The 27,072-nt window shown below is 65.9% G+C and overlaps 2 protein-coding genes across 3 annotated transcripts in view; one reads left to right on the top strand and one right to left on the bottom strand.

Annotated features, from left to right (window-relative positions):
- Positions 1–27,072, bottom strand: part of MACROD1 (mono-ADP ribosylhydrolase 1) — a 114,530-nt gene that overhangs the window by 56,177 nt on the left and 31,281 nt on the right. The window lies entirely within an intron of this gene.
- On the top strand, positions 15,826–27,057 carry FLRT1 (fibronectin leucine rich transmembrane protein 1). The gene is made up of 2 exons (XM_062197804.1): positions 15,826–15,843; positions 24,879–27,057. Exon 2 carries the CDS (start codon positions 24,930–24,932, stop codon positions 26,955–26,957), a length of 2,028 nt encoding a protein of 675 aa, XP_062053788.1. The 5' UTR covers positions 15,826–15,843; positions 24,879–24,929; the 3' UTR covers positions 26,958–27,057.

The raw sequence follows: 27,072 nt of genomic DNA, 5'->3' as shown, positions 1-27,072 counted from the left end.
TCGCTCTCAGAGCCGGGCGCTGTCCGGAGGCAGCAGAGCGGCCACAGGGCTCAGAGGTGGAGGGCTTCTCCGAGCCGGGGACAGCGATGGCTTCTGGCGGCCAGGTCTTGGGCTGGGGGGACGCTCCTGACGGCCCTCGCCCTGTGGACATCACGGGTGTCAGTGAGGGGACCCTCCTCCCTCTCCTGCCAAGGCTGCCCTTAGCTAAGAGCCGCTCTCCAGGTACACCTGTCGCCTGGGTACACTCAGCGACATCCCAGAGCCTGGCCCTGGAGCCTGCCCAGCCGAGAGCCTCGTATCCAGGCTGGCAGGGTGACAGCATGGCCAGGACAGGCCCTGGCCTCCCAGAGAGGCCTGGCCAGTGCAGGGGTCCTGTGAGCACTGACGTAGCCCCCCCCCCAAGCCCAAGCACACGGGCGTCAGAAGAGCTGGTGCTGGACAGGATGCAGACTGTCAGGTGTACAGCTGGTGCCTCCTAAATGCCCCTGTGCTGAACCAAGCAGGAGCCTGTGCCTACCGGGGTGGGGTGGGGGTGGCCACATCACACCCCCACCCCAAGGCCCTAAGCCAAGTGGGAGCCAGCAGCTGAGCAGGCAGGGGGAGGCTAGGACCCGGCTGTCCTAGTTCACAGATGGGAAGACTGAGGCCAGGGCGCCCGGGCTGCTGGGCGGCGGAGCAGGGGTCTGGCCACGCGGTGCACCTGGACTCCCTGGCGCTCTCAGTGCTGTTTCCACCTGTGTGTTCTCACGGGACGTGCAGTTCCCACAGCTGCGTCCACAGAGGGGCCATTCAAGGAGCCCCAGGCTAACACCGGGTGCCTAGAGGTGGGCTGACGGCCAGGGCCGGCCTGGGGGCCGCAATGGTGCTGGCCAAGAGAACCAAGAACTCATGGCTGATCACGGGCCAGGGGTATGAAGCCGCCACTGCTGGGGGCAGGCAGCAGGCGGGAGAGTGGGGCCCCCCAGCCCGGAACCCCAGATCCCAGGCTCCTCCCACTACATCCTCCTGGGCCCCACCCACAGGACTCCCCGGGTTGCCCACCCCACGCTCTCCCCGTGACCCGCACGTACTTGTAGGCTGTGCTTCTCTGACACCAGGTCAGAGCTGGGCCCGGCTCCCCTCACGGGGGCGAATTGGGCAGGGACGGGGCTGGTGCAGGTTCTTCCCTGAGTGTGACGTGGCGGGGGTCCCGAGGGGCCCTGGGCCCTGACCCCCCCAGGCCAAGGGTGACGGACGGGCTGGGGCTGGCACTGGGTGGGCACGGTGTGGGCAGGGGTGCGGGCGGGGGTGTGGCTGCACCTGCTGGCAGAGGCGCACGTGCACCTGCTCCTCGTCGAGCCGCTCACTTCTCAGAGCTGACCCCTGGCGCCCCTGTGCCGCCGCGAATGTGTCGACACGTTAATCCCTCCGCCCTCATGAGCACGGGGAGGATCAGCTCGGAGCTGAGCCCCCAAGCAGAGTGTGGGCGGGGCGGGGCGGCTGCCGTGGGCTGAGTCGAGGCTCCCAGGCCCCAGGGGTCTGGCAGAGGGACCCCCGATTCCTAGGGGGTGACGGAAGGGTCAAAGAAACCACCAAGGGGCATGGAAGGCGCCGAGGGTGCTGACAGCTCTGCCCTGTGGGGGAGGCGCTGGGCAGCCCCTGCTAGGTGCTGCAGTGGCCAGTGCGTGGGTGCCAGGCCCAGGCTTAACGTCCACAGGCAGGGTGAGTGTGCACGTGCTTTCCCCAACCCCCAGCCTCCACCCCAGGCCTAGGGCAAGGACTCGGCCCGTGGATGGGACATGGCTCTTCCCGGCCTGATCCCCAGCAGTGCCAGGGTGTTTATTGCATGCGTGGGCGAGGGTACACGTGCCAGGTGCAGGGCAGCGGCCTGCCCCAGCTACACGGAGCCCCCCCACCCCCCAGCATAGACACACAGGGCAGTGGGGTGAGAGCAGGGCTGGGGACGCCCAGGAAGACACGGGGTGGTGCCTGCAGGGTCGTGCCCCTTGCCTCGGGACCCCCGCTCTGCCCTTCATCCCGCCAGCCCCAGCCTGTGCGGCCTAAAAACCAGCCCCACAGCCACAGAGGTGATGCCCGGTCCACAGGATTAGAGGGGGCTGTGTGTGGGTCCAACGCCCCTCCCCCCAGCCACCGAGCCTCTGATGGGGGACCACGTGGCATCTCACACCCTGCAGTCCTATCACAGTCCCATTTTACAGATGAGAGAATTGAGGCTCACTTGCACCAGGTCCCCCAGCAGGTCGGTGGGATTCAGGCCCTGGTATCTGGCTCTGGGGATGACTGGGGTGAAAGACGGGGCCAGCGACCAGAGGGCAATGGAGAGAGGCACAGCTGCGTGGACCCTGGGTGCCCGGGCCAGCCGCCCCCAGCGGGAGGGGCTCCTCTGGAGAGCAGAGAGTCCTCCTGGGCCCGCAGGGAGGGCCCGGCAGCAGCAGTTCCCGCCCCAAAGCCGCGTCTGTCCTGTTCAATTTCAAACTCAAGTGCAAACAAGCCTCAGTGCCCGCCGCTCCCGCCCAAATCGAATTCTCGCTCTGGTTTCTCCGCGGGCACGGCGGCCTGCCTTCCGGGGAGGGCGGGCGGGGGGCTGGCACGGGGCACGGGAGCGGCGGGGAGCAGGCCATTTGTCTAGGGCAGCCGGCTCGGCTGGCCGGGATCTTCCACCCAAATTAAATTTTAACCCAGCTCATACATCTTCCACCGAGTCCCTCCCCTGCCGGGTGCACCACGAGCTGCAGCGGGAGCCGGCACGGGAACAGCCTGGAGTAACAGGAAACGGGGACGGTGGTCCACAGGCAGGACGGTGGCGGGGCAGGGGGACCTGCAGACCACCGGCCACCAGAGCTGGCAGAGGGCCCAGTCTGGCTGCTCAGTGTGGTTGGCCTGGGCGCCGCCACCAGGCAGGGGCCGTGGGTGGGCTCCGCTGTGGGAAAGCCCTGGGTTCGACTCGCAGCTCCACCCATCCCAGCTCCACCAGGCTGGGTTCCTTCCCCACTTCTCAGAGCTCAGTTTTCTCAGCTATGCAATGGGAAAGTAACTCATAGGGACACAGGCAGAAATAAAGGAGATGATGTAGACACCTGGGGCCAGAGAGGGGGCTCCGCTCAGGCCCCCCCCAGAAGAGGTGGCTCGGTGCCCCGTCCTGCACCCTGAGTGGCCTCACACCGCCGGGAGGGGCAGCAAGGCGGCCCTCAGGGGGTTGGGAGGAGGGACTGTTCTGCCCTCACAGGAGCTGTAACAGCTGGGGGTGGCGTGCACAGCACTGGGGCGCTGCACGGGCTTGGCTGGGGGTACACGGAGCAGCCCCGAGGGAGGGCGGGCCCAGCAGGGTGAGCCCCGAGGTGGGCAAGGCAGGGCTTGGCCAAGGCCCCCACGTGGGGCCACAGGGCGCCTGCCTTCTTTTGCCATTTATGGGGGGGCAGGGGGTATAACCCCACCCCTACTGTACCACGCGCCTGGGAATCCTGTGCCCGCCCCGGCTCGTGGAGCGAAGTATCTGTCGGCAGCACTGCTGGGTCCCAGCCTGTGGGGTGGGATCTGATGCAGGGAGGGTGGGCCACCTCTGCTCCCTCAGGACCCCTCCCCGGGCTTGTCTGCCCCCACCCCCGCACCTGCTCCCCCTGCAGTCCCACCTCTGCTGCTCCTGCCCTGGACCGGCCTGTGTCCTCCATCCACGTGGGGGCAGACAGACGCCCACCATCCAGGGGCCACAGGCTCTCCCCGCACACCCCGTGGCCCGGCAGGAGCTGATTGCGACACGGGTGGCAGGCGCGCGGGCCCCTCCCACACGGCAGCCGGCACGTCCCCCCTGGCGCTGCCACAGTGATCTACACCCCCCAAAGGCGTGTTTGTCCCCGCGGCGGCTGCAGCGCACAATTAACATCCCCACCGGTAAACAGTGCGAGGCCGTATTTCATCCACACCCAAACGTGGCACAACAGCATTAAAATAAATGATGGCGCGGTTACGGAAGGCCCTGGATTTGTGGGCACCTGCGCACGCCCCTGGGGCCCAGCACCAACTCCGTGCCCAGAATGGGGTCCTCCGAGGGCCTTGGGTCTGAGGTTGCTGCCCAGGAACCAGACTGGCCACCTTCCACCCGTGCCACCCCCTGCCCAGGCTACAGTTTCTACCTGGCCCTGACCACAGCCCAGGCCCTAGAACCAGAGCCCCTCCTTCTCCTGGGGGGACCCCAAGGTGCACCTGCCCCCTCCCCACCTTCCATCCTGGGAACTAGAAGGGCAGAGTCCTGTTGGTTGCACCTCCCCAGCGTCACCACCCCTCGCCAGCGCTCCCAGGCCTGTGCAGTGGGCACAGCTGGTGCCGGCATCCCGCCAGCCTCGCTCCCCACCACTGCCCCAGGTCCCAGGTCCCTCTTGTGCTCTCCTGCCAAGCTCCCATTTCCCTTCGTGATGACCCGTGTGACAGCTGTGCCCCACAAGGCCACGCCCCCGCGAGGATCCGCGTGGTCCCCATGGGTTCATCCGGGACAGAGCCCTTGCTGCATGGCCGATGGGACGGCTGGAGGCTGTGTTCTCCGAGCTATGGTCGTCCTTTGGCCACTTTCCAGGGTGGGTGGGGGGCTCTGATGGAGGGGGGTGGGCAAGGGCTCAGCGCCTCATTTCTGGGTGGGGGTGGGGGAGGCAGAGAGACCTGGCCCGTGTCAGGAAGGGAGTTGGCTGCTTGAGGGAACAGAGAGAGACCAGACCAGGGAGGGTCCTGCCCACCAGTGGCTGGCACTGGCACTCCTGTACTGAGATAAGGGTAGTGGTATGGAAATGCCCCCAGGTGCCGGGGGGCCCAGTGCAGGGGGTGCTGTGCCACACAGCTGGGCCCACTAGCACTGCCCCATCATGGTGTCCTCTGGCTCTGCCCACAGGCACCTGCTACCTCACCCCTCCCCCATTCCAGGCCCCGGGGACTCTGTTACCCAGCAGCTGCTCAGAAAAAACGAAGCTGGCCACCTGGGGCCTGACTCCGCCCCCTGGGGCCTGACTCCGCCCTGGGGGCCTGACTCCACCTGGGGAGCCTCTCTCCCCAGGAGACGGTGTCCCAGGCTCAACTCCAGGCAGGGCCGGGAGGGCGGCAGAGAGGCCTTGGGCGCGGCTGTCGTGGGATGCTGGACTCCTCACCTGTGAAAGGGGCCCGGACCCCTCCTGCAGGGCTGCCCCATGTGATGAGAGCAGCTGGCTACACACAGCAGGTGCCCAACCACCAGAGCTGCTGGCCGGGGACGGCCGGAGCTTGCCCTGTGGCCTGCACAGGCCTGCAGCCCCGTGGCTGGTCTCCAGGGCCTCGGGGCAGACACATCCTCCTGTCCTGCACCAGCACAGACCCAGGGCCGGGCCGCCCTTCCTGCTGTGTGACCCAGGACAAGCCGTACCACCTCTCTGGGTCCCAGGTGCCTGGTCCGTGAGATGGGGACGAGAGCAATCGCGCAGAGTCACTGAGAGCATGGCAGGAGCTGGTGTGGACGGTCGTGACCTGGGACAGCGCCCGGCGTGCTGTAGGCCCTCAGCGGGGGTGGGGACCTGTTCTGCTGTCACCCATCCAGGGCCACAGACGACAGTAGAGGCAGAACCAGAGGCAAAGGGGATGTTCACTGTGTCACGGGAGGGGCGACGAAATAGAAGCCATGACGGGGGGTGGTGGTAGTGCTGGGCCATCCCGAGCCTAGAACCTTCTAGAACAGGGCAGGGGACTCATCTCCTGCCTGTCTTCCCACGCTCCAGGCTTTGTGCTCCATTGGCCAGCCCCCGTCCGGAGGGTGCTGGGAAGACCCAGGCAATGGGCGGACGGGTCCACGGGTCACGGGTCCACCGGAAATAGGCCGGGTGGTGCGTCCTGCCCCGGAGCCCAGCAGTCGGCAGTGGTTTATCGCCGCCTCTCCTGGTGGGCAGCAAAGCCACAAATAAGCAAATGCAGGCAGCAGGGCACAATTATTGAACCTGGTGCAGTATTTCCCCAGCTCGTCTCCAGCCCGGGGTTGGCACTGGGTCGATAATAATTTATGATGTGGCCCCATGGGGGCGGGGAGGGGGAGGGAGCGCTGGCTCCTGGGCTCACTCCGGCCGCTCCGTGCGCTCACAGGTGGCTGGGCTGGCGGCCACGGGGATGGGACGATTGGGTGGACCGGGATGCTTTGGGAGGAGGGTGCAGTGGTGGCCACAGGCAGAGCCCAGCATTGCTGGAGGAGAGAGGCGCAGGGCACTGAAGTGCAGGCCTGGCCACGGCCACCAAGCAGACCCCCTGCTCTCTGTCGGGCAGGGGTGAGTCCAACAGGACGGCAGCCAGCCGCTCCACCGAGTGGTACTGGGGCTTGTCTCGGGGGACACCAGGGAAGCAGAGGACATGGAGCCCAGTGTGCAGGCCTCAGCCTCGGCAGCAGGCGACTCCCCAGCCACCCCCCCCCCCCGGGGTGGGTGCAGGCGTCCTCAGAGCCCCCACGGAGCAGGGCGGGCTCGGATTTCATCACTGATGTCGCTGGTTTCATCAGGCCTGGTGTTCCGGTGGTTCCTGTCACTACGGCTTCATCCTTCCCTCGGGATGTCAGCTGGGTGCGGAGGGCGGGGCTGTACCACGCTGGGCTCCTGCTGCAGGCCCAGGGGGCACTCGGGGGAGGGGAGCCTCCCAGGCGGCCAGCAGCTCCTACACTCACACTACAGCCAAGGTGGGCACGCGTGGAAGCCCCCCCCCCCCCCAGGCAGGTCCTCGGGACCAGATCCCCTCCAGGCCGGCGCCGGCACCCCTCCCCCACCTAGAAGGAGACTGACCCCTGCCACTCTGCACCAGTGACTCCCGCGCCCCCTCTGGCTGAGGCTCACCTGTTCTCCCCCCGCCCTCACAGCGGGGCCACAAGCCCGGCACCCCAGGCAGCCCAGGCCCAGAGCAGTGAAGGGCTCAACCAAGCTCACTCTGCGCCCCAGCCGCTCTCGCCTTGACCCTGCTGTCCGGCTGCTCTTCCCTGTGCCTGCGGCCACAAGGAACATGTTGGGGGGGTCACACGGAGCCCCTGCCCTCCCTCAATCCCCACGAGACCCCAGGCTCCGTGTTCAGCTAAGAGCTGGACTGGACTTAATCTGCGGACAAGGGGGAGGTGCCCTGGGCTGCCCGCTGTGGGTGCCCCAAAAGCAGCGCCCCCAAGCCAGGACCTATTGCACTCCCTGGTGCATTCAAAAGGCCAGCGGGCCCAGGCTGGGGTCACGCGGCATCCAGGGGTGGCTGGCGTCACTGCCTGTCAAGGCCACCCTCAGCCCGCTCTGCAGGGGGCCCCGAGGAGCACCGACCCCCACCCAGCAATGCCTCCCTTTTCTTCCTGCCTGGCTCTTAGAAAAAAAGAAAAAATGAACGTGGATGGTTTCATCGCGGGAGAATCAGTATTCCAGGCAGGGCTGGGCATGTGATCTGAATGGAGGCTGCAGCCTCGGAGCTGGAAGGGGAGGGGGAGAGGTGCGGGGCCGGCGGGCCGTGCCAGGGCCAGGTGGCGGGGCCTGCCCGGACGCCACGGGGACACTGAGGCTGGTGTGGCCGGAGGGTCTGGTGTGCAATTCAGGACAGGAGGAAAGGGACACGCTCATCTCCCCGCCCCCTCTCGTGCCCGGCCATGCCCACGTGCCTGTGTGCCCGCCGAGCTGGTCCCAGGAGGCAGAGGGCGGACACAGGCCTCCTGGCCGGCACACAGCAGCCTCACGGGGACTGGTTCAGGGCGTGTGTGGACGCTTCACAGGTGTCCACGAGGGCCCGCACAGCCTCGCGAGCACACAGCTTTCAACCTGTCTCTGCCCCAGGACTCCCCAGGGCCTTCAATGCGCCGCTGCGCCCCCGTGAGCCTGCAGGGGGCGCCCGCGCAGCCTCCCGTCCCGACAGAGACCTTTCGCGGAGCTCAGGGGTGGACCTGCCACATGACCTTGGCAGGCTCCCGGAACACCTATGCTCCCTCAGGTGGAAAATTAAAACGGCGACAACAGTGCCTGTGGGTTCGGCGAGCTGGCGCAGGACTAGTGCCCGCCATGGACACCACCCACCGGGCGGCTCCCCCACTGCCAGGGTCATCACCTACATCCACCGCTCGGTGCTGGGGGGTGGGGGTGGGGGCTGCCTCGGACGCTGTCCCCGCCCTTCCCAGCTCGCAGCCCAGGGGTGAGGGTGAGGGGGTGGAGGAGACAATTCCAGTCTAGGTAGGGAGGGCGAGGAGGGGGCACCGCCTGGCTTGGGCTCCGTCTTGCCTCCCCCTCTAAATCTCCCCTCCCCTCCCCCAGGGCTTCCCTCCTGGTCCCTCCAGATCTCAGCTGGCTCCTCCTCTGGGTCACAATACCCCGGACAGGGACCTGCCCTGCTCGCTGTGCCGGCCCCATGGTCCTATCCCCCGTGGTCATGGTCAAGAGCACAGTCCTGCTCTGGACTGTGACCCTGCGCGCTGTGGATCCAGAACTGAACAGGGTTCCTGTCTGGCGACACCAGGGTGGAAGCAGGCAGTCTCTTCCTCCTTTAACGCCGCCTGTCCAGCAGGAGCTTCTGGGTCTGGGGCCGTCAGCCACCTTGCTCTGCAGGGGGCAGAGAAGGCTGGGCTGAGACAGGGCAGGCTGCCCGGGAGCCCCAGGAACCAGAGCAAAGCGGCTGGGGAGCAGCCAGGGAGGACTTCCTGGAGGAGGAGACAGTGGAGCCTGCAGGCTCCGGGAGAAGGGACTTTTTGAGTCACTCGGGCCTGCCTGTGTGTGGCCGCAGGAGGACCTGCCCTCACGGGGCAGACCTCAGAAGCTGACTGTGCAGGTGCAGAGAGAAGGGAGGTTGAGTGCAGGGGCCGGCCCTGGCTGCCGGCTCGGATTCAGACAGCTCCCCACAACGGCTGAGCTGTCCTTGGTCATCCCGGGGCTTACAGGCGGAGGGAGGCCACTCCAAGTCGGCCAAACCGACCCTGCGTCCAGGCCTGCAGAGGCCAGGCAGGGCCCTCGGTGCCCCGGCAGTGGAGGTACCGGGGCCTCGGCAGCCACAGCTTCAAAGAGCTTCGTTATTAACAAAAGCGCGCGGCGAATCCTTCCTCTCCTCCGTCTCTCCGTAAGGCGGGCACAATGAGAGGGCGGGCGCCCGAGAGCCGGGGCGGGGGGAGGCGCTGCGTCCCACCCTGGCGTGGGCGGTGGGCTCGCCGCCTGTGTTTATTTAAGATCATCTCTCTCTCATCCTCTTCCTCCCAATTCAGCTGGTTTCTCAGGCTGCACCTTAAGTCCTTTTGAAGTGTTACAACCATTTTCTCCTCTTTCAATTAACAACAAGAAAAGGAAGCTAATAGCTTCCTGAGCCACTCGCTGTAAATATTAACAAAGTCTGGTCTCCCGGCCCGAGCAGGGGGCTGCTCTCGGCCAGGGAGCGTGTTTACGGGAAGGGGGGTGGTTGATTTCCAACACTGAGGCGAAAATCTCTTGGCACAGGCTTCTGTGGTGCAGGGAATCGGAGAGCTGGGGACTGGAGGCGGGCAGGGCGGGAGGGACGGGCAGCTGTGAGGCTGTGGGTGGACTCGGGAAGGAAATACTGCCTCCAGCCACGCCTGGGTAATCTGGAGGCTGGCAGGTGCGTGGCCAGGATTCCCCTGCTTGTGGCTTTGAATGTGGTCAGTGGCCGAGGTCTGAGCAGGAGGACTGGCTTTCTGGACACCATGGCTGGAGGAGGGCAGTGCTGAGGGTCCCCAGGGCACACACTGGACCCTCGACCCCAGCAGTGGCACAGAGGCCCTGAGAATGGAGGATCAGGAGACGGCACCAGCATGGCAGAACCTGAGGCTGGGAGGGGTGGGAGGAGGGGCAGCCCAGGACGGGAGCTGATGCCCCTCAAACACAGCCTGTGTTCCCCAACAGCTCCTCCATCATCTCCTTGGGTTGGGGGGCCTCTGGCTGTGACCTGCCCAACCCCTCGTTGCTACCACCAGGGGTCCATGAACTTGCAAGACAGATCGTGCTATGGCCACCCAACTCCTGCTTCACACACCCGCTGTGCAGCTACTGCACACAGACCACGTAAGCCCCACCTCACAGTCAGGGTCAGGGGTCGCACAGCTCTGACCCCTGCACCCCCAGGCATGGAGTCCCTGTGCAGCAAAGCCTGAGGAGCCAGAGAGCTACCCAGCAGGCCGCAGCTGCCACCCCGTACCCTCTTCTGCGCCTGGCGTCACTGAGGGCAAAGGGCCAGGCCTGGGGAGGGCGCTGCTGTCCCCACCCCTCCTCAGGGCACGGCACCTGCGGCCTCCCTCCCCGGAGGCCAGGGACGGCTGCTGTCCCTCAGGAGCCCAGCTGGGTGCCCACTGCCCCCTCGCCGCCCTCCCTGGCACCTACTCGTGCAGCTCCACGGGCACCTGCGGCCTCCCTCCCCGGAGGCCAGGGACGGCTGCTGTCCCTCAGGAGCCCAGCTGGGTGCCCACTGCCCCCTCGCCGCCCTCCCTGGCACCTACTCGTGCAGCTCCACGGGCACCGGCGGCCTCTCCGCCTGCCCTTGATCAGAGGAGATTTCGAGGCAGGCGAGGCCTCTTCAGGCACCTGCCCACTGCTGTCCACCTGCTGCTCGGGGACCACGGTGCCCACTTGGCGGCTGCTGTGCCGGAAGGGGGCAGCGCCGTCACACTCGGGAGCCCGCCTTCCCTTGGGCACCAGGAACCTGGTGGAGCCAGGCCTCCCAGTCCCCCAGATGGGCTGGGTCGGGGCTGCCCGGCGGCAGGTGGTGGCCAGCCGGTCGTCCAGTTCACCTCTGGCCCTAACTCTGCCAAGTGAAAGCAGGCAGAGGGCCAAAGAACTTTCCACTGAGAGTGACGCCTGGGGCCCCGGGAGCTATGGACGTCCCTCCCCCAGGCACTGCCCGCCTCGGTTTCCCCGGCGGTGTTGGGCTCTGCAGCCGCCCCCACACTGGCTGCCACACCCATCCCTGAGACTCTGAGTCCTGATGCTAGAGTGGAGGCTGGGAGGGTTCACACCCCGCTCTCTCGCCTCCGCCCGTTCTCACCCCGCCACTCCAGAGCTGAGCCCGGCCCAGCGAGTGAGAAGGGGGCAGGGCGGCCTTCCTCTCCCTGTTGGGGAGAGCAGAGGGGTGGCCTCCCTAGGCCTTCCTGCTGCCCCTGCCGGGGCCCTGGGACACCAGGCGGGCCCTGCATGGTGCCCCCCGAGGCCCCCTGCAGCGAGCTGGGTGCGGGAAGCAGAGCCCACAGCCCCGCCATGGCACCTCGCTGCCCCTCCCTGAACCCTGGCACAGCAGCCAGGGGGCCCCTCCTACATCACAGGTCCCATCAGGCCTCTCCCTGCCGGGCGCCCTCCGCGCGAACACCAGGCCCCTGGACACAGCCCTGGGAGGTCCCCAGGACCGAGCCTCTGTCCTCGGCTAAAGGTCAGGTCCCCTCATCTGCAAACCCGGCTCTCTGCACCAAGCCCTCGCACACGCTGTTCCCTCGGCCTCCGACGCTCTTCCTGCCCCGCTCCCCGCCATGCCGGCCCAGTTCCAGGCGCAGTCCCCGCCCCTGAGTGGACACGCTCGCCCTGCCGCGGTCCCCGCTGCAGGAGAGGGAATGGGACAGTGGCGGGCCCCAGGTCTCCATGATGCGGGGAGAAATAGGCAGGCCCCGCGGATGTCTGTCCTGCTGGGATGAAATCAGAATAGACTGCCGGTCTGCATCACAGAGCGCCTTTCATCCACGCGGGTCAGGCAGGGCACGGACCGCAGCCGCGAAGTCCAAAGGGAAGGCAGGCGCCGGCTCTCCCGCCTCGCGCCGGCTCTGACCGCTGGGGCCATTGCAACTCTGCCCCCTTTGCCACGGGGCAGCTCTGCCTGGGGAGGGGCGGCGTGAGGTTCATTTCAAATGCCAGTCGGCGAAGTCACTGTCCACACAGCCCACGCGGGATCCGGCGGCTCTGATCGGTGACGTGCACATGAAACCCAGCCCTAGGGACCAGGGGCGGGAGCGAAACAGCAGGGCTGATGGCTAATACCAGAATTTAAGGAGGGGGGTGATCTTTGAGGCAGCTGTGGATAGCGAAGCTGAGGGCCGTTCCGACGGTGGGGGAGCCCTGAGAGGCAAAGGTGGGTACGTGGGGAGACAGACGGTGGTCGAGGGGGAAAGCCCATGGACTGGGAGCCTGGGGGACCCCAAACACACAGCATGGTGTCATCTTCCCCAGGAAGCCCTTTGCAATCCCCCCTCAACTCCAGGCTGGGCAAGGCTGGGTTCTCCGCCCTCCAAGTGCCCTTTGTGTGCCATGACGAACAAGGGCCACCCCGCTGGGCGGGACGGGGACTCCTGGAAGGACTCTGGGGGCTCCTCTATGGATCCTTAGTCTCTTACAGCGCCTGGAGCCTGGCAGGACTCATAGCAAGGATGGATGGCTACGCGGGGAGAGGGGAAGAAGGTGGGGAGAGAGGGGAGAGTGGGGGGAGGGAGGGAGACTAGACGCAGAGATGGGCGGACAGGTGGGTAGGTGGACGGTGGACAGAGAGGGATGGATGTGGCTTGGACAAAGGATGAATGGAGAGATGAGGAGGGAGGAGGGGCGTGCGAGGGCCTCGGGGGAACCCAGGATGTGCGGGCTCAGTGCAGCGAGGAAGGGAACCGGCCTGGGGTTTGAGGCCGTGGCCACGTCCCTTCGTCTCCCTAGTGGCCCTGGCTTGCCAGTCATGCTGCGTTGTCTCAGGCTCGGGGAGGCGGCAAAGCAGAATTTACCGGCGAGGACACAGCGCGCCGTTGCGTGGCAGCCGGCGGGCAGGCGGGCAGGTGGGCAGGCGGGCAGGTAGCCGGCCCAGCCGCGGAGGCCGTGCGGGGCTGCCTCTCACCACAGCCGTCGATCGCAAAGGTGCAACTGTGTGAGTGTCTCAGAGCGCCTCCAAATGGGAGCTGTCTTTGTGCCTGGCTGCAGAGACCAGGCCCGGGGCCTGTGGGAGCGGGGCTGGCCCAGGCCAGGGGCTGCCCGGCCACTGAGACCACCCCCCCCACCACAGATTGCCTAACTCGGCTGACCAAGCAGAAAGCGGGAACACAGCCACACCTCTTAGCGGCGCGGGCTCCACTGTCACGAGGGCCCACGGCGCGGGCACCAGGTGCTCGCGAAGCGGTGCTTGCCAGCGGCACGGCTGCGTGTTCACTCCTGGGCCAGTGACTGCAGGTGGTCACCAGTGCCCACATTATGTGGCCACTCCCAACCACTGCCAGCCAGGCTCGCCACAAACACCTGCCCACAGCCCAGATGCCCTCACCCAAGGGTCCCGCAGCCAGGCTTCCCAGGAGCCACACAGCACCCAGGGAAGGTGGGGGTGGGGGGGGTCGCAGGGAAGGTGGGGGTGGGGGGGTCGCAGGGAAGGTGGGGGTGGGGGTCACAGGGAAGGTGGCTCAGGATGCACACAGCTGGACCGGCACCAAGAACCTGGGTTCTCTAAAGGAGGAAGCAGAGTGCGGAGTTCACGTGGGTGCACTTATTAAGCGCCTACCCCGTGCAGCATCACATGTTCCCTGGAAGCTGGGGAGATCACTCCTTTCACGATACGAGGCCACTGTCGTCATGGTCCCAGCGACCAGGCACAGGCAGGAGGGGTGAGGGAGGGGGGCACTGGCACAGCCGGCTCAGAGCCCTGAGGGACCTGTGGGGAGGCAGCAGGGCTGGGGGGTTGCACAGGGGCCCAGGGGATGGCCTGTCTGGATGTGAGTGCCGTGGGAGGGGCCTGAAGCACCGGGAGGCCCCCCCCCCCCGCACTCAGTTTCCAAAGCAGAACACCGCTGGCTTCTGTCACAGGGAAGTGGCGGCCGTGCCTGGCTGGGTCCTCTGTGTTCTGAGGTCACAGCCACCACCCCCTCTGCCATATAAAACAGTTTCCTCGCCCCAGCCGGGGAGGCGGATGACCTCATTGGATCCTCTCCATCTCTCGCCTTCATAGAGAAATTACAATTTATAATTGGATGAAATCACGCGCGTGGTAATAGCAGCGAGGGCTGCTCTCACCCCCCCCCCCCCCGCACAGGGGCTCCGCCCTCGTCCCCTCGCCCCCGCCCAGGCCTGCACCCACCTCTGGCCCGCGGGCACCAGGAGCCCTACTCCTCCTCGCCCCCAGAAGGCCCCCACTTGGCCGCACCAACCCATGCATCCGCCTGGCTGCACGCCCCTGGCCTGCGGGCACTTCCTCTGGCGCGGGTTTTCCGCCAGGCTGGGGCCCCGGGGGAGCCTGGGTGGCGGGCTGATTGAGACGCCACGCGCACCCCACATCTTCTCATTGTCATTGTGCTGCGGCCCAGAGCAGCCACCTTCGGCCCTACAAAGAGCAGTGCCCGGATGCAGCCGAGCCCATCTGGGTCTGGTTTGAGACCAGAGCTGACGCTCTCAGATGTGTAATGAAAGCCCGCTTCCAAAGAGGGGCTCCCGCAGGGGGAGTAGGGACGGCGGGGCACCGCGGGCCTTCCACGGCGGCGGCATGCTCGCTAACGAGAGGCTGCACTCGCCTTCCCGGCCTGGGCAACAGCCCGCCCCGCCCCCCAGGTCTCGGACCCGGCCTCACCAGGGTGTGGGCTGCAGGAGGGAGGCCAGGAACACGAGACACGCCCCCCCCCCCCCCCCGGGGTCCCTGATGATCCTGCTTCCCACCGCTGGGAAAGGCAGCGTCTCTCTGGAAGCCCGGGCCTCCGCGGCCCAGTTGGAGCCTTTGAATGACATTTAACAAGAGGAGCAGGTGCTGGGGGACAGCGCCAGCTCTGGGTTGGGCAGGCAGCCCCACAGGGCCAGGAGCGCTTAAACTTCATTTTTCTCTTCCCGGTCCCGCCAGCCCCAGCCAAGGAAGGCAGGTAGCTAAGCCGCAAGGGAGGCTGCTCGCCGTGCCAGCTGTTACCTGGACCAGAGGGGGAGTCAGCCCAGGCCGCCATGGGCCTGGGGTCTGATGGGATGGGGGTGGGGGGAGGGAGGCTGCTCTGGTCCCCTCACGGCTTCTAATTTCCTCCCCCTTAACCACTTGCGTTGTTTTCGGCAGGAGCTGGTGAAGAAGCGGACGGACGGACGGACAGACAGACGGGGCGAAGCGGGAGGAGCTGGCCTTCCTCCCCTGTGCCAGCCTTCCCTGCACCGGGAGCAGCCAAGCAGGACGGAGCCCCCCCCCCCCCACGGCGGCGGCTCCCCGAGGCAGGACATGCGGACTGTGAGAGCTCAGCGGCGCGTGTCAGCTGCGCCAGCCCCGCCGTGAACGTCTGAACTCCTCGGCGGGGGGTAATGGGCCCCCTCCTTCCCCCCGGGACACAGGCTGAGTGGCAGGAATACCGATTCTGTGGAGCCGGGGCCCCTCCCTGCGCTGTCACGCAAGAGCGCACTCCGCACCGAGCCCATTCTGCCAAGTGACTTAAAGGGATTAAAAAGAAAGAAAGAAAGAAAAAGAACAAAACCCCTTGGTAAAGAAAAAAAGGGGGGGCAAGAGGCACGCCGAGGCCCTGCCGCCCACAGGTGAACCAGGACCGTGTACGTAGCAAGCAGCAAGAGGCCACCCTCCTGGGGATGGGTGCCAGGCCGTAGGGCATGCCTGGGGTGCAGAGGGTCGCAACAGCCTCAGGCCACGGAGGGCGCCCCTGGGCGCCCAGCCCCCACGCCCCTCGCTCCCCAGGGAGAAGCCGGCAGCCCCCGCGGCCCAGGGCACCGAGGATGCCGCTTGGATCCCACAGCCTCGCTTGAACCCAGGAGCCCACGCCCCAAGGTGTTGCCTGTGCTGCCCCGTGCCCCAGGCCTGTGGTCTGCGGCCAGTGGCGGGCGGCCCCCCCGGGCCCGGGGGCCGCGAATGTGACTCAGGCAAGGCCTGGGCCCACTGCATCCACAGAGGCCGGCGGAGCAGCAACCCCGGGCTGCTGCGGCAGCAGAGGTAAGGTGGGGGCGGGGGAGGGCGTGGATGGGGAGGGGATTGGGCCGTGCCAGGGACAGCTGTAGCCAGTCCCTCCCCCAGCTGGGTGGTGCCGCTCCCTCGCCCCCCCAACACGTGGTTTCCACTTGCTGGGGCCAGGATCCTTTGCTGCCTGGTGGCCCACACGCTGCTCGATCTAGGCCAACGGAGACGCCGGGCTTAGGGGGAAGCAGGGGTGTCTCATTTGGAGTCCCTCCCTGCCAGGAGCGCAGGGCTACTAGCTCTGCTGGAAGTGGGCAGCAGTGAGATCCAGGCCATAGGCCACAGCACCTGTGGCTGCACAGCTGGAGGAGTCCACAGTCCACAAGCCCCTGCTGGACAGTGGGCCCAGGCGACGACGCAAAGCATCCACCCAAGGCCTGCTCTTGCTTCTTCGTTGGCCCAGAGAGGGCAGTGGGGCCCCAAGGTCACACAGCAGGCAGTATGGGATCTGGCCAGGGCTGAGTGGGCGGGGCCTGCCAGGGCTGAGGGGCGGGGCCTGCCAGGGCTGAGTGGGCGGGGCCTTCTACTTCTGCACCTCCACACAGATCCCTGGCGACCTGTGGCGCGGCGCCCCCCCAGCCCCGGGGCAGGGCAGGGAAGCCCCAATTCATTACCAAGATGGAAAACGACACCTCCCTGCGCTCTGCCCCAGCGGAGGGGCTGATTTATGACTGCGCCAGGGCCCGGGCCATCCGTCAGCGCGGCACAGCGCACGCCGTCTGCGGGGGCATTAATAGCCGCGTTATTAGCCACCGGCGTGAAAGACGCCCTGCGGATGGGCTATTTGCTGTTATTTATTATAAAGGCACGCCAGCTCGGAGCCGCTGCAAGCCGGCCACCCCACCTCCTGGCAGCCGTTCCTCGCGCCCAGCGCTGCACCTGCTGTCCTCCCAGCCCCTAGGATTCTGGGGGATTCTGGGGGGTGTGGGCCGCACAGGCGCTGTGGTGAGAGACCTTGGGCGGCTTCTGTGTCCTCCCAGAGCGTGCAGCTGTGTGTGCTGCAAAGCAGAGCCTTCTGGGAAGGACCTCGTGCAGCCCGGGCAGGCCTGGCCCCATGGGCCTCCAGGGGTCTGCAGCCCTGCTGGTGCCGGTGGGAGGCAGCTCCCCTGAGACCTGTCCACCATGGCGCTCCCCATGCAAATTCAATGCCACGGCCGGAGGTCGCAGCCCGGGGGAGGGCAGTGCCGAACCTGTCTCTCCTCATCTGTAGAAAGCCGACCACGTCTGGGGCCCTCCACTGCCCAGATACCAGGGTCCTTGGGAGTGGTCTCCATCCACATGTGTATCGGTGGGGGGTGGGGAGGGAAGGGGCCTCTGGCTCCTGGGGACAGACCGCAGGGGAGGCCAGTGGGGACAGCCAGGTTTGCAGGTGTGCTGCCCCCAGAGGTCAGGGTGGCCCCCACACAGCTAAGGAGGGGCAGGGGTGAGACACGGGCGAGGAGGGCATGGCGCAGTGAGGCCGAGGGTTTGTGCAAGGCCCTTCTGCCACCTGCTGCACGGCTCACACCCTCGCTTCCCTGGGGCTGCTGTGACCGGGGTGGGGCTGCTGGGCGACACCTCCCTCCTCTCCCGCACAGGCCCGTCCTGGGCCTCCCCTTGGGCATCTCCCCTCACTCATGTGTCCGGCGGATATCTCTGGGGCACCTCGTGTGCCAGGCCCCATCCTCAGAGAGACCCTGTCCTGCCCCGGGACTCTCCTGGTGGGAGATCAACAGGAGGGTACAGCAAGCAGCTTCCCCAGAGTCCATGGCAGGTGCACGGGGCACCCAAGGCCCGGCCCCAGGCCCGGTGCAGAGCCCCCGTCTCGCCACCATCAGGCCTCACTCAGACCCACCTGGCCTGCTCACTGCTCCTCCATCCACCCTGGCTGTGGCCTAGGAGCCCCTGTCCTGTGCCTGGGTACTGAGCCTGCCCCCCTACCCCCAATAAAGGCCCTTAGGCCCCTCCCCTCTGAAACTCCGCCAGGCTTTTTTTTTTTCCCTTCTCAAAAGGCATTAAGCGTCAGTCCAGGCAGCTCTACTAAAAATGGACGCAGACAGAAATAGCAGGTGGAGAAGCATCTTATTAAATAACGCAGAGAGAGAAACACAAAATTACACATGTCTCCTTTCATCCCCTACCCTCTGCCGGCCCCGAATAGCTTAATATCGAACACTGTTATCAATATAATTAACCTCCCAAGACACGATTTGAAAATCTTGCTTTTCCAAGTGATTTGCCTTCTCTGAAGTTCCAGGCATCCCGATGCCCGGCTCCGGCGCCGCCCCAACGGCCCACGCGGCTAGGTGAACCCGAGGTGTATTTGCATACCTGCTTGCAATTACCGCCAGTGACAACAGCCAATGCATAATGCATGCGGCAGGAAATTAGAAAAATAATTAACTTTTGGTTTTAAAAGAATCCCCACCCCCACCCCGCCCTGCATGCATTACAAGTTGTAGACAGTCCACCAGGGAAGTTGATGGGAGTGACGGGTGTGGCTGGCACCCTGCAGGAGCTGGCACTAGAAGGTGGTGGTGGGGTCACCCCACCCCTGCCCCCAACGGAGCGCCCCCAGGGGGCATGCAGCCCACGAGTGAGGGTTTGGAGAAGCCCATGTGATACAAAAAGCCCAAGTTCCCCTCCCAGGTTCACGGCCCGATGCCAGTGGCGGCCCCCTGCTCTGTTGAGCACTGGAGGCAACCTCAGCCTGCCCCGTTCATGGTCCCATTTCACAGATGGGCACCTGAGCCCCGAGACCAGCTAGACAGAGCCTGGGCAGGGGCAGGTGGCCGTCTGCAGCCTGGCTGCAGGAGAGTGCCTGGGATGGCCTGTGTGAGGAGAAAGCAGCACCCCGGGGTCCAGCAGAGCCCCAGCAAAGGCCACGCAGCGGAAGGGGGAGCCCCGGGACCCGCTCAGGTCGCTGCCCCACAGAGGGTCTCACCCGCCAGTGCCAGTGCAGGTATGCCACGGGGGAGATTCCCACGCAGACCCACAAGCCTGCTCCAGGGCCCGGGGGAGCAAGCACAGGCCGGAAGCCTTCCCCACCCTCCTCCTCCCTGGCTGCAGGGCCCCGCGGGCTGCTGGGAGCCGGCACCCCCGCCCACTGGAGATGAGGAATGGCAGTTCCAAGAGGGAAGCGGACTTTTTTGAAAACAGGCCAGCGCCAGGAATCTAGACGTGGCACAGAGCTCACCGGGTCCCCCTCCTCTGCCCCAGACTCCAAGCTGCACCTGCCTTCAAAGCAGTACACCCCTTCCCATGTCCCAGCCCGTGCACCTGCCGCCTCCCCCACCCCACCCCCGCCCAAGGTCGGAATGGACTGCTCACCAGCGGACAGGTGAGGGAGCCGTGGGCTTAGGAGGGCACCACGCTCTGTGGAGGCTTCGAGGAGGGAAGGAAGAGGAGGCAGGGGCTAAGGCCAGGTTAGCAAGGAAGCTTGGGATATGGAGCCGGGCGCCCTGTCTCTGTGTGCTACCCCCCACCCCGCTGCCTGGAGTGCAGGGGCTCATTGGCAGGCCCCCCCAGTTTGTCCCTCCCCAGCTCTGTCTGGTGGGGCTCATGGGGGGAACATGGGGCCCCTCCTGGGGACAGGGCAGGGCAGCTCCCCTTTCTCAACCCCCCAGGGCCCCGCTGGGCACCCCATACAACCCCTCCCTCATCTCCCTCCTCCTGGGGTAAATTAGGGCGGGGGGCATCAGCCCAGGTCACACAGCTGGGGGCCGCCTGTGGGCCTCTCACCCCTCCTGCGCCCATGCAGCTCCTCCTTGGGACTGGCACCATCAGGACTGCCCGCCTGGGTCCAGTGGGGGTGCGGCTGCCTGGCACCACGGGGACCCGGCCTCTCCTCCGTGCCCAGACCCCCCAGCTCCTCCAGGAGTGCTTCCCACCCCCACAAGCTCACATTCAACCGCGGGTCCCCAGGTTCTGCGGCAGTAGACGGTGTCCCCAACATGGCCAGCCAGGGCTTGTGCCAGGCCCGGGGTCCCGCAGCTCCCACTGTGGGCCACCCGCACACCAACGCCCCAGGAGGTCCCCGCAGAGGGCCCTGGGCCTCCAACAGGGAGGGGCACCCGAGCAGTGGACGGGGGGTCGTGGCTGCTACCCCACACCTGTTACTCTGGTCTCGTGGTGCGGGAGCAGAGGTGGGCCTGGGCTCAGCAGAGGGTCAGGGAATGTGTTATAGAGGGGCCGGGGTCTGGGGAGGCACACGTGAGGGCGAGTGTGTCGGAGCGGGAGCAGCACGTGCCAAGGCCCAGGGGTGGCTTCAGGAGCCGGCGGGACATCAGAGTCCAGGGGGACCCAGGAGAGGGTCAGCCCGAGGGGCAGGTGTCGCTACCCCCACCGCCCACTGTGGGAGGGGGCAGGGCAACATCACAGCCCCCCAGAGGCTGCTGCTGCGCCCGCCCGCCCCGGAGGCACGGCAGGAGCAGGGGCGTGCAGAGGGAGCCAAAGGGCAGGCCCATGTGCTGGACAGCTTTTTTAAAAAAAATTGTAAAGGTTTTTAAACATTTTAAAAATTTATTTTAAAAGTAGAATTATAGAGAGAGAGGGAGAGACAAAGAGAGAGAGAGAGAGGTCTTCCATCTGCTGCTCTACTCCCCAAATAGTTGCAACAGCCAGGGCTGGGCCGTGCAGAGCCAGGAGCTGCTTCTGGGTCTCCCACGTGGACGGCAGGGGCCCAAGCCCTTGGGTCACCCCCCACTACTTTTGCAGGGAGCTGGATTGGAAGTGAGCAGCAGGGACACAAACCCATACCCATAAGGGATGCCAGCGTCAGACGGCAGCTTAACCCGCTGTGCCACAGCGCTGGCCCCGGGGTCAGCTCTTAGACTGGATGCCTCGAGTTCTGGAGGTTGCACTGATGAGGGAGTCATTGCAGGGGTGACCACTAGGACTGCAGATGAGGCTACGAGCTCAGAGAGGGCAAGCAACCTGCTCAAAGCCACACAGCCAAGAAGCGCAGAGGCAGGACCGAACCCAGGAGTGTCTGAATCGGGAGGGCTGAGAGCGGGACTGCTGGGCGCCGCCCTCCTCGGCTAAGGGGGTCCCTGGGCACCATCCACAGCTCCTGGCCCCCAGCCTGGAGCCTGCTGCCAGTCACAGAGCCGGCAGGTCGTAACTCACAGGGTGCTGACGTCTTCGGGATCCACGCGATAATGACAAGTGATCCCGTAAAAGATGGGCCATTTGCCGGCTTTAATTTGATGGCCACATAAACTATCAGACACACAACAAGGGAATAAAAAGGCTGTCAGAGCGGGCGGCTCAAGGGCCTCTCCAGCGAGGCCAGGCCCCGCCCCAATTCCTGGAGCTGTAGGGCTCAGCCTCCAGGCCCGGCTGGCTGGCCGTGGGAAGAGCCGGGCCACGGGGGAGACTGGCCAAGATGGATGAGGCCTGCAGACAGGGAAGGGAGAGGCCTCGGGCCCCCGCCTCCCGCACGCGCCTCGGTCGTCCATCAAACAGCTCTGAAAAGTGCAATTTAGACTCCATCACGATGCCGTGGCCTTGAGCTGGGCGGGCACCAGGAACAGATGTCCACGCCGGAGGATCGGGGGCTGGCCCGCGCTCTGGCTTTAACAAGTCTGCCCTGGGCGCCGGGCAGTGCCCCGGAACCACCGAGCAGGGAGGCCAGGCCACCTGCGTCCCCTGTGCCAGGCCTCGCTCGGCAGCTGGCGGACCGCAGAGGGCGGAGGTGCTCCCGGGCTGGGCTGTGACCCGAGACTGAGGCCAGGTGGCCATCAGCGGGCCTGAGCCTCCCTGTTTCAGCCCTCGCCTCCCTGCTGTCCCGGCCCCGTGACCTTGCATGCAACAGCAAGGCCTGGGTACAGTCGCAAGCCTCTCGGCTGCTGCCCGAGCAAGGGGAGTGGGCAAGGTGTGGCCGGAGGTCGGCCTGGGTCTCTCCCTGGCCCCGGAGGGCCCGCTGGGCTGGGTCTGCACAGTGTCCTCTGTTCCAAGCCCACCCTCTCCCGTGACCCAGGCTGACGCCCCGCCCAACCCAAGAGGTAACGAAAGGTGAGGTTGGTTATGTGAGGGCCAGGCAGCCTGGGCAAAGCAGGCAGGAGGCTCATGGGAGGATGGGCGCCCCTGTGACCATCTGCGAGCCCTCAGCCAGGGGATGGGGATAGAGGTCCTGTAGCTGGGCAGCTCCGGGGTGAAATGCAGACCCCGACACCTCCTGCCAGGGAACCAGGGCTCGCTCCCTGCCTCGGTTTCCTCATCTACAAAATGGGTCAGTAGTAGGAGCTGCTTCTTTGGAATGTTTAGTGTCTAACAGGCATCAGCCGCTGGGCTGTGCCCCAGGGGATACCCAGGAAGGCACACAAATCCCTTCCTTCACTGGGGAAAAGAGCACATGGCGGATGCCACGGGTACGGCAGAAACGGACAGAGGACTCTGGGGGCTGCATCTCTGGGAGGAGGCAAGGGAGCAAGTGGTTGGATGTGGGGACGAGCAGAGGGAACAGCATGTGCAAGGGCCCTGGGGCACCAAGCTGTGCCTGGCTGCTGCAGTCAGGGAGGGGGTGGAGTGGACAAGGCCACCAGGCCCGCCGCCCACCGCCCAATGCCACACAGATGATTGGAAGGCTCTGAGCGCCGGGTGACAGGTGGGGCTGGAGGATGTGCTGGGAGGAGGGAAGAGGGCCAGGGCGGCCCAGCCAGAGACCAGCGAGGGTGCCGTGGCCTCAGACAGGAGGCCCCGAGGGCACAAAGACGCAGCCAGACCCACTCGAGTGAGCCAGGGGCTCTGTGTGCAGGCAGCAGGGCCAGCACCAAGCCTCAGGGGGCTGGAGGCAGGGGCGTGAGGGAGGCCATGACCGTGTGGCCTGGGCTCTGAGAGCAGGCAGACAAGCACCCCGGGGACGCAGGTTGGCTGCAGGGCCCCCGGGGTTGGCCCCCCCTCCTCGGCACTTCCCCAGGGCCCCCAGGGGTTGGCCCCCCCTCCTCGGCACTTCCCCAGGCCTGAGGCATGAGCTGTGCTCCGTGGATGCAAGCAGAGCCGAGCAAGGCCGTACAAGCCCAGAGCTGGGCCCTTCTGCCCACGGACGCCACCGCGGTGGCCACACCCAGCCACACCAGGCCCGCGCAGGCCACAGCCCCTGTTCCTGAGCGCCAGGCACCACACAGCGCGGGCTGCACCCACACGGCGCCTCAGGTCCAGCAGTGGCCAGGACGCTGCGAGCCAGGCGGCCTGGGTTCCCGCTCAGCTCCTCTCCGGTGGTCTGGAGAGAGCAAATACCACCAAGCTGCAGGGTTCCCGTCCGCTCAGTGGGAAAGACACCGGCTGTACACTCACTGGGGCTGAATGGCACACACTCTGGACACCCTAAGCCAAGCCTCCATCCTTCCATGAATGACCACCCGCAGAAGGGGAACCCACGGGGCTGGCACAGGCTGCCCAACACGATCTCTTGGATGAATGGACGGACGGGTGGGTGGGTGGGTGGTTTAGTGGGATGGTCAGTGGGTAGACAGCTGGATGGACAGGTAGACAGATGGAGAAGTAGGTGAACGGATGGATGGGTAAGTGGATGGGAGGGTGGGTGTGTGGGTAGGTGGATGGACAGGTGGAAGGGTGGATGGGTGGATAGGTGGGTGGATGGGTTGGTGGGTCAATGGATGGACAAGTGGGTAGGTGGGTAGGTTGATGAGTGGACAGGGATGTGGGTGGATGGATGGTTAGATGGATGGATGGTCGAGTGGGTGGATGGATGGATGGGTAGATGGGTGGGTGGGTGGGTGGGTTGGTGGGCCAATGGATGGACAATTGGGGAGGTGGGTGGGTAGATGGGTGGACAGGTGGATGGACAGACAGGTGGATGGACGGATGGATAGATGGATGGGTGAGTAGCTAGGTGGATGGGTTGGTGGGTCAATGGATGGACAGGTGGGTGGACAGGTGGACAGGTGGGTGGGTGAGCGGACAAGGCAGAGGGAAGCTCCACGTGGGCATCAGGAAGGCCAAGCAGAGGAGGGTCCTGGAGGGTGAAGAATTTTCTGGATGGCGAGGGACAGAGAAGGGAGCAGGTGTGGCACAGGTGAGAAACAGAGACTCCACCTCCAGGGTGTGGCGGTGAGGACCCCACGGCTCGTCCCGTGGTGCCGGCTCTGCCCTCGCGGGCTGGGGCCTTAGCCTGTCCCACGGCGACAAGGCCTTCGGGACCCCAGGCCCCACAGCACTCCGCGGCCGCCCTCCCCACCGGGGCTGACAGGTGATTTCTCGTTAACTGACTGCCCTACAACAGAACCCACACCGCGTGCCCCTCCGTCTGTGTGTCCCGTTTCTTTAAAGCCACAGCCCGGGGTCATCCGCTTTCCCTGGTGTAGCTGGAAGTGTCCTGATTTCAGGTCGGGGTGGGCGTGGGGGGACAGCTGCCCGCACCACAGCACAGGGCGAGGGCAGGCGCCTCGGATCAAAAGAAAGTTCTGTAACTACACAGAAAGCAAAGCTGCCGCCACCGCGTCCTTCTGTCTGTGCCGCGAACCCGTGACAAACAGGAGGTATTGTTTTAACACCAGACAATGAAGCGCCGCTGTGCCGACAGCTCCCTGGCTGCGGGTTCTGGCGAAGCCTCTCCCCTCCCTCCCCTACCCCGTCCTCCCTCCCTCCCTCCTCCTCCGAGCTCACAGATACAAGCTTTCCCTCAAACCCTGGGTCCCAGCCAGAGAGCGACACGTGTTCCCCGCCCCAGCGAGGAACGGCGGCTCCGAAGGCACAAAACGCGCCCCAAATCCATGGCATCCGCAGTGGCCAGCACCTCCAGCGCGAGCCATGAGCTCAGTGCAAGATCTTCAAAGAAAAAAAAAAAAAAGCCGAGCCTTAGTGTTAGCCAGACGTCAATGGAGCCTGACCCCAGCCAGAGCACTCCCCCGTGACACACGTTTGCCACCAAGAAGCCTGCACCTTGGACTTGACCTTGGCCCCTGCGGGAGCTGCCTGTGGCGGCCCCATGGCAGGAGGCGGGCGCACGACTCACTCCTCAGGCCGCTGCCCCCTGCCCGGCTCTCACCGCCCCTGTCTTGTGCTCCTTGCAGGTGCTGAGGGTCTCCGGGTCAGGGGGAGTCAGGCTCCCCCAGCCGTGCACCATGGTGGTGGCACAGCCCGCCGCCGCCGCTGCTGCCACGCCTGCTGCCACCGTCACAGCCACCGTCGTGATGACCACGGCCGCCATGGACCTGCGCGACTGGCTGTTCCTGTGCTACGGGCTCATCGCCTTCCTGACCGAGGCCATCGACAGCACCACCTGCCCCTCCGTGTGCCGCTGCAACAACGGCTTCATCTACTGCAACGACCGCGGGCTCACCTCCATCCCCGCCGACATCCCGGACGACGCCACCACCCTCTACCTGCAGAACAACCACATCAACAACGCCGGCATCCCCCAGGACCTCAAGACCAAGGTCAGCGTGCAGGTCATCTACCTGTACGAGAACGACCTGGACGAGTTCCCCGTCAACCTGCCCCGGTCGCTGCGGGAGCTGCACCTGCAGGACAACAACGTGCGCACCATCGCCCGCGACTCACTGGCCCGCATCCCGCTGCTGGAGAAGCTGCACCTGGACGACAACTCCGTGTCCACAGTGAGCATCGAGGAGGACGCCTTCGCCGACAGCAAGCAGCTCAAGCTGCTCTTCCTGAGCCGGAACCACCTGAGCAGCATCCCGCCGGGGCTGCCGCACACGCTGGAGGAGCTGCGGCTGGACGACAACCGCATCTCCACCATCCCGCTGCACGCCTTCAAGGGCCTCAGCAGCCTGCGGCGCCTGGTGCTGGACGGCAACCTGCTGGCCAACCAGCGCATCGCCGACGACACCTTCAGCCGGCTGCAGAACCTCACCGAGCTCTCGCTGGTGCGCAACTCGCTGGCCGCGCCGCCCCTCAACCTGCCCAGCGCGCACCTGCAGAAGCTCTACCTGCAGGACAACGCCATCAGCCACATCCCCTACAACACGCTGGCCAAGATGCGCGAGCTGGAGCGCCTGGACCTGTCCAACAACAACCTCACCACGCTGCCCCGCGGCCTCTTCGACGACCTGGGGAACCTGGCCCAGCTGCTGCTCAGGAACAACCCCTGGTTCTGCGGCTGCAACCTCATGTGGCTGCGGGACTGGGTGAAGGCCCGGGCGGCCGTGGTCAACGTGCGGGGCCTCATGTGCCAGGGCCCCGAGAAGGTCCGGGGCATGGCCATCAAGGACATCACCAGCGAGATGGACGAGTGCCTGGAGGCGGGGTCGCAGGGCGGTGGCACGGCCCACGTGGCCGCCAAGACCACCGCCAGCCACCAAGCCGCCTCCACCACGCCCCAGGGCTCCCTGTTCACCCTCAAGGCCAAGAGGCCGGGACTGCGCCTCCCCGACTCCAACATCGACTACCCCATGGCCACGGGCGACGGCGCCAAGACCCTGGTGATCCACGTGAAGCCCCTCACGGCGGACTCCATCCGCATCACGTGGAAGGCCACGCTGCCGGCTGCCTCCTTTCGGCTCAGCTGGCTGCGCCTGGGTCACAGCCCGGCTGTGGGCTCCATCACCGAGACCCTGGTGCAGGGGGACAAGACGGAGTACTTGCTGACGGCCCTGGAGCCCAAGTCCACCTACATCATCTGCATGGTCACCATGGAGACGGGCAACACCGACGTGGCGGATGAGACGCCCGTGTGCGCCAAGGCGGAGACTGCCGACAGCTACGGCCCCACCACCACGCTCAACCAGGAGCAGAACGCCGGGCCCATGGCAGGCCTGCCCCTGGCCGGCATCATCGGAGGCGCCGTGGCCCTGGTCTTCCTCTTCCTGGTTCTGGGGGCCATCTGCTGGTACGTGCACCGGGCTGGCGAGCTGCTGAGCCGGGAGAGAGCCTACAACCGGGGCAGCAGGAAGAAAGACGACTACATGGAGTCGGGGACCAAGAAGGACAACTCCATCCTGGAGATCCGCGGGCCGGGGCTGCAGATGCTGCCCATCAACCCATACCGCGCCAAAGAGGAGTACGTGGTCCACACCATCTTCCCCTCCAACGGCAGCAGCTTGTGCAAGGGCACGCACACCATCGGCTACGGCACCACACGGGGCTATCGGGACGGCGGCATCCCCGACGTAGACTACTCCTACACATGATGCAGGCCCCGGCCCGGCCACGCCTGCCGATCCCAGAGAGCGAGAGAGTGAGAGAGAGAGGGCGGCCATAGGTCACCGCCCCAGCAGAGAGAAGGCCGCGGCTGGGGAGGGTGGC

Source organism: Lepus europaeus, chromosome 7 (assembly GCF_033115175.1).
Source record: "Lepus europaeus isolate LE1 chromosome 7, mLepTim1.pri, whole genome shotgun sequence".
Lineage (NCBI taxonomy): Eukaryota > Metazoa > Chordata > Mammalia > Lagomorpha > Leporidae > Lepus > Lepus europaeus.
The sequence above is the reverse complement of the archived record's forward strand: the minus strand, read 5'-3'. Positions and strand labels throughout refer to the sequence as shown.

What these genes read in the sequence shown, in the direction of transcription:
- FLRT1 (XM_062197804.1), top strand. Translation starts at nt 24,930, where the DNA reads ATGGTGGTGGCACAGCCCGCCGCCGCCGCTGCTGCCACGCCTGCTGCC.